We start from the raw sequence: 5,746 nt of genomic DNA, 5'->3' as shown, positions 1-5,746 counted from the left end.
CCTGAGTGGTGGTAGCGTAACATACACAAATTGGTCGTGAAAGCTACGGAAGTTTAGGAATGAGGACGACTACGATAAGGGGGAAGGAATCTTTGGACAACCTCAGTTAAATATAGGCTTACAATTGCGCCATTCATGTTGTACAACTGTGTAGTTAAGGAGGTTGAGGTGGGGGCTACACTATGTGGCTAGTGTACAAGGCAGACAGGATGCACACATCCTGTATGGATGATCCGTCTACCAATCACTTCGAGGATATGGAGCGTGATCGCTTGGAGGCTGCCCAGCCATCACAAGATGGTAACTCTGAAGATCGCATCCTTACGACGAGTATCGTGGTTCCCTCAATATCTCGTCACCTATGACACCCACGCAGAGGCCACAGCTAGAATGCCCTCATGACTGTTCACCCAACCGTATTGTTTCCCGAGCAATCATATACGAACAGCAATTCTCACCGGCTTACAAAGACTAGAACTAAAGTACGCGTATTCATGATGGAGACTGCGGTATTTCCATGAAGTCACGAGGTTCTGCATGATCATTGGCATGAATAACTAATCGTGTGGTGTTTGGATCAGAATGCAGTCGGAGGTGATCGAAAAAGGAGACGGCGAAGTCGTGATGTCTGAGAGTAACGTGAAATTCATTATCGCATCTAACAGCCGGAATAACATCCATCACAAACGTCTTGCCTCAAGCTGCCGTCTAGCGCGAAAACTTTCATCTTAAGACTGCCCGACAGGTACTGAAGAGCTTCACTGGGATCAATACGGCCCTTTAGAATGCATACCACGCGGAAACGAGGTACCGAGAATCTGACTCGCATTTTCGACTCGTTTTTGTCTAATTGTTGTTACCGGTATGACTGAGCTCTCTGATACACTAGCCCGGAGTCGTTAGTCATCTCGAGTAAATAGGTCATGTTGGAGCTTTTGAAGATTATACCTGGGTAGATCGATCGGACCCAGAGATGGGCCACACCAGTCTTCCGGTACCGGCATCCGGTATCGAGTTATTCAGTCTAGTGGGGATGTCCTCGCAGCCACCTGTAGGTCACCGAATGGAAGTTGGTGATTACGTAGGGCTTACAATGGGGGGCAAAGGGGAGCTCGAGATCTCCTCGGGCGTATAAAGCAACAGAGGTGAAATACGACTTGAGGTTCACCATATCCTCCAGAGCCGTTTCGAACTCAGGGCAGTCAACGACATGCCGGCTGGTGTGTTGTGGTGATGATGAAGAACAACCTCCCATGGCTGACGAAAAGCAAAATGTGCTAATAAAATGTCGTTGAGGAATTAAAAGTCTACTCGAGTTAGCAAGATGTGTATACTCGTTCAACAGTTCTCCATTACAATCAGGTTGACATCGTAATGCTCTCTCGTGCGGCAGCATGTTCGAGGAGGCCCATGATGGCCTCTATGGTGACACGTCGTTGGAAGTACACCCCAAGCTTTGAAAGAGGTCTCAACCCAGAGTTGACCTCGGGGGACTACGGTGACATGCCCAAGCCTCAACCGCTTATCGACTTCTTCACTCAAGTAAGAGCCCTTACCTAATTCGTATCTTCTGTGGTCAACCTCATGATTCTCCTGGTGTTTTGTCCTCAGAATCGCAACCCATGGTTCGGATTTGCCATGTTCTGTGGCTTCAACTTCTTATGGTGGGCTTTCTTCGGAGCCTGGGTAAGCTCAACATCACTCAACGCACAGCGAAGGATTCTCCCTGCACCCTCCCCCCTCAGCAAATCCGTCCCCTGTGGGCATCTCAGAGGAAGAGTCTGGCGGAGGCTGATCGTCTCTACGGCCCCACTAAATATGGAGTTGGCAAGAAGTACGCGGCCCTTCCCTCAGAAGTGCCCGTATTGGTCCCAACAGGTACATCAACTAGTCGCTCATGGTCACTACCATTACACTGGCAGCGAGAGCTGTTAGACTGTTGGAGATCTTATCTGATCTATGATATTTTTGAGGGTATAATGGTTGCTCCTACTCCTTCAACGTGTTGAGTTCTCGCCAGCAGCATCCTGAGTGCTTCACCTGAGTGTACTTCAATACTTCTATAGACCTCATAAGGACTGCTCCTAGAGGACTCCTTATACGTGATTCCATCATGCCAATCAAGACTAAGTTCACTGAGATGTTCGGTGTAGAGAAGCCCATCATGCAGGGCGGAATGCATCATGTTGGTTTTGCCGTTATGGCCGCAGCCGTCTCCAATGCTGGTGGACTAGGTCAGTCCTCACTATCACTTGTATATTCTCTAAATCTCCTACAACAGGCACTATCACTGCGCTCTCGCTGAGGACACCCGAGCTGTTGAGGGAAGAGATCAGGAAATGCAAGGCGATGACTGAGAAGCCCTTTGCTGTTAACATGACAATTCTGCCAGCGTTAGTAGGTCTACGACCCCCATTATCAATTTAGGGACTCGCCTTAGGTCCCTCCTAACTATCAAGCATTCGCCGATGTGGTGGTGGAAGAGGGCGTGAAGGTTGTCGAGACGGCCGGCAGGAATCCCGCGGAGTTTATTGAGGTTTTCAAGAAGCACGATGTTAAGGTGACTGTTGACATTCAACGTGTGTTGTTGAGGTCTCCCTAGGTCATCCATAAGTGCACCTCTATAAAGCATGCCATGACCGCTGCTAGGGCTGGAGCTGATATGATATCCATGGACGGCTTTGAGGCTGGTGGTCATCCTGGAGAGGACGATGTGCGCGAGGAGTGGTATGTTAAGTTGATGGTTCACTCAGGTTACCAATTGGACTCTGTATCCTCTATCGCTCCGAAAGTTGCCGATACCGTTCATAGCATCGGGAGCATGCGGCACTGCTGAGCACCTAGTGGCCGCAATGGCCATGGGGGCACAGGGCATGAACATGGGCACTAGGTAGGGGTGCTCTTGCCTTATTATCGTCAGAAGTCACATTAGGTTTATGGCCACTAAGGAGGCTCCGATTCAGCAAGGGATTAAAGATGCCCTTGTGAATGGTGATGAGAAAAGTACAACTCTCGTTATGCGAAGTTTGAGAAACACGGAGAGGGTGTACGCCAACAACACATCGCGGAAAGTAGGCGTCCTTATATAGGCGGCCATCGATATATGAGCTTTGATGAGGTGCAAAACATAGAGAAGGAGAAGCCGGGTGATATCAAGGCTATTCTCCCTTACATCAAGGGTGACAACTATAAGAAGAGTTTTCATGAGACTGGTGATTCCACTGATAGCGTCTGGAGTTGTGGCCAAATCATCGGCCTCATCGACGGAGTGAGATTACTCCTGGCCATCTGTGCTTGTGAATATGACCTCTCTAGGTGCCTTCGTGCCAAGAGCTGTTGGACACTATCGTCTCAGATGCGGAGGCAATCATTAGGGACAGACTGAGTGCCCGAGTAACGTCAATTTGGGTTTGCATGATATGAACGAATATTGTTTTAGGTGATTCCGTCCTCCAAGTTGTAAACATTCTCATCATCGATTTGTTCCGCGTGTTAGCTGACATTTATAGTTTCCATGCTGCGATATTTATTCCACCAGAAGTGTTTCGTTGACGAGTAATCTCGAACGAGGGAGGCAAATTCGATCCCTACAAGCCCTGTCGGCTGAACTCGTTTGTTACTTCGAGGAGAACTAGGGAAAAATTGTTCTGAAAGCGAAAAGGAATGGCTTCTTTTTGATTGACAAAACGATTCTTCTCGTGATCGCAACGAGTGAGAGAACATCTGAAGCACTCGAGGGGATGTTATCTCCGAGGGAAACGGTGAAAATGTAGAAGTTTTTGCAAGCGCTGTGCTATACTTCGTGTGTAAAATGGGAATACTGTGGCATACCGCAGCGAACTCAACGGAACCAGATGGGAAACGCTGAACGGAAACTTTTTGAGCATGATCATCATGGATTATCATCATTCGAGCCGTGCTGCTTCGTCACACTTTGAGGGTTCTTGAAGTATCTCTTGTTGACGCCCATCATATCGACTTCCCAAGACACCTGCTCTCGATGCCGCATTTGATAGCAGTTATGTGATAGAACGTAATTAAGGAAGTTCATCTACAAAGAGCAATACGACTACACATAACAACCACGACGCCCTACGTCGGCTTCGCTGAAATATCCCTCACATCCAGCATCAACCTCATCCCAGAGAGGCTGTCGCTGCTGCTGCTGACCGTGGCTCTCCAATGCATTAAGGGTGGCAATGAGCGCTAACGACGCCTGAGGGAATTCTGGTAGAGGGGGAGGGTCCGTCCCTGCCTACTTTCCATCTATCGGTCTTCTTGAGGTGATCGATGTCATTAAGACATTGTCTATGCCATAACGGTAGAGTATGATATCGAGTCCGACGTGCAATCTGAGTGGTCCACCAGAGGGCCGGTACGGCTCCACTGACCGCAGCTGATGAGAGTGACAGTATCACCGACCACCCCGGACGGCGGCCTTACACGAGGATGCCTTCACGGCCTTATTGACTTCCTTCTCTACTGCCACAACCAGAGAAGTATCGCTGGGAATTCGCAAAAGCTCTAAGCCCATGGAAAGCCGTACAAGATCGACCTAAGGGAAGTAGTGGGGGGGGAGTCCGAAGTGAGTGTGGTCCGACAGGACCTACCACTTTCACTTGGCGGTCGAGTTGGTAGTTGTCGTGACGCGGCTGTGCTGATATCTCGAGACTGCGAGACACGTCGAGTTCCGATACGCTCCTCCTGACGGCTATAGACAACTGAACAACATCACTATCACTAGCAACTAGAAGTTCTGCTACTTCGACGGTCTTGTCTGGCCACTGCTGGTGGGGATACTCTTGCGGTATTAGTTGAAGTCTTGAGAGAACACCAAGGGAGAATATCTGAGTGTATGTACACTAAAATGAGTCCAGGAGAAGGGCGTTACCGTGTTGGCTTTCATCCTGACATCATCGTCCCTCACCAAATCATACAGGCACCATCGGGCGAGCTCTTTCAGGTCTTCACTCGTTATGGTTGTCAGCACCGCTGGAGGTAACTCTGGCTGTAAAGCCAGCAATGCTATGGTGTATCTGCAGGACGGGTCCACGAGACGCAGTCAGTGTTGGACCCCACAACAAGCGCCGCTTTCCATGAGCAGACAGAGAGGGACGGGTCTCCGACTGAGGACGTATTGAAGACCTCCTCCTCCCTTTGACGGTTGATGCCTTCGTAGGGCTGACCGAACAGCTAAGGGCCATCTGAATATCAAATTCAACACTGCAGACGACGAGTGGTCAGCCATACTGGGAGGAGCGAGACGTAAAGACCGGCAGCCGCTCGTTGAGCCTTTTGGTACTTCCCCTCGGGGTCACTGCCAAATGACGTCATATTCAGCGTATCTCGGACCTGAGTCGTGATGGAGCTGAGCTCCGTCAAAGACGACGACCGCCCACGTGTATTCCAATTATGACCAATGCATGGCAGGCCGCAACACAAATGTCAGGGGTGAAAGCTGACAATAACGAATTCAGACTCAAGTCCAGGGCGGCGCTCACTTTCCCGTGGTCTGGATAGCGCAGTCGAGGATGAGCCGAGAGCGTTGCCATTAGCAGTATAACTCCGTGCCCTGCTATGGAGGTCCAGGAGCCTTTCGGCAAATTTCGTAAGAAAAATATGGTACCTGACGGGACCTGCTGGGAACTCTACCATCATCAGTGGAATTTCACCTCTTCACTTGAGCGTTGCACTGTGAATGAGTAGCCATGATATCGAGGACCTCCACGAGGTCCCATACCGTCAT

The 5,746-nt window shown here is 49.7% G+C and overlaps 3 protein-coding genes across 3 annotated transcripts; 2 read left to right on the top strand and 1 right to left on the bottom strand.

Moving 5' to 3' along the window:
* Positions 1-224: 224 nt before the first annotated feature.
* On the top strand, positions 225-1,891 carry Pmar_PMAR020616 (hypothetical protein; the record flags this gene model as incomplete). The annotated part of the gene is made up of 6 exons (XM_002775592.1): positions 225-300; positions 1,198-1,274; positions 1,363-1,542; positions 1,612-1,686; positions 1,746-1,834; positions 1,879-1,891. The coding sequence occupies 6 exons, from the start codon at positions 225-227 to the stop codon at positions 1,889-1,891; spliced, it is 510 nt and encodes a 169-aa protein (XP_002775638.1).
* Positions 1,892-2,113: 222 nt separating this feature from the next.
* On the top strand, positions 2,114-3,463 carry Pmar_PMAR020615 (conserved hypothetical protein; the record flags this gene model as incomplete). The annotated part of the gene is made up of 9 exons (XM_002775591.1): positions 2,114-2,234; positions 2,282-2,397; positions 2,441-2,560; positions 2,603-2,713; positions 2,754-2,890; positions 2,933-3,071; positions 3,119-3,268; positions 3,316-3,393; positions 3,440-3,463. 9 exons carry the CDS (start codon positions 2,114-2,116, stop codon positions 3,461-3,463), a joined length of 996 nt encoding a protein of 331 aa, XP_002775637.1.
* Positions 3,464-3,892: 429 nt separating this feature from the next.
* On the bottom strand, positions 3,893-5,746 carry Pmar_PMAR020614 (hypothetical protein; the record flags this gene model as incomplete). The annotated part of the gene is made up of 11 exons (XM_002775590.1): positions 3,893-4,051; positions 4,097-4,216; positions 4,260-4,396; positions 4,444-4,555; positions 4,611-4,721; positions 4,764-4,847; positions 4,892-5,036; positions 5,303-5,352; positions 5,400-5,458; positions 5,502-5,626; positions 5,673-5,746. 11 exons carry the CDS (start codon positions 5,744-5,746, stop codon positions 3,893-3,895), a joined length of 1,176 nt encoding a protein of 391 aa, XP_002775636.1.

Source organism: Perkinsus marinus, assembly GCF_000006405.1.
Source record: "Perkinsus marinus ATCC 50983 genomic scaffold scf_1104296955874, whole genome shotgun sequence".
In the NCBI taxonomy this organism is placed as follows: Eukaryota; Perkinsozoa; order Perkinsida; family Perkinsidae; genus Perkinsus; species Perkinsus marinus.
Note: the sequence above shows the minus strand (reverse complement) of the source record. Positions and strands in the feature narration are given on the sequence as shown.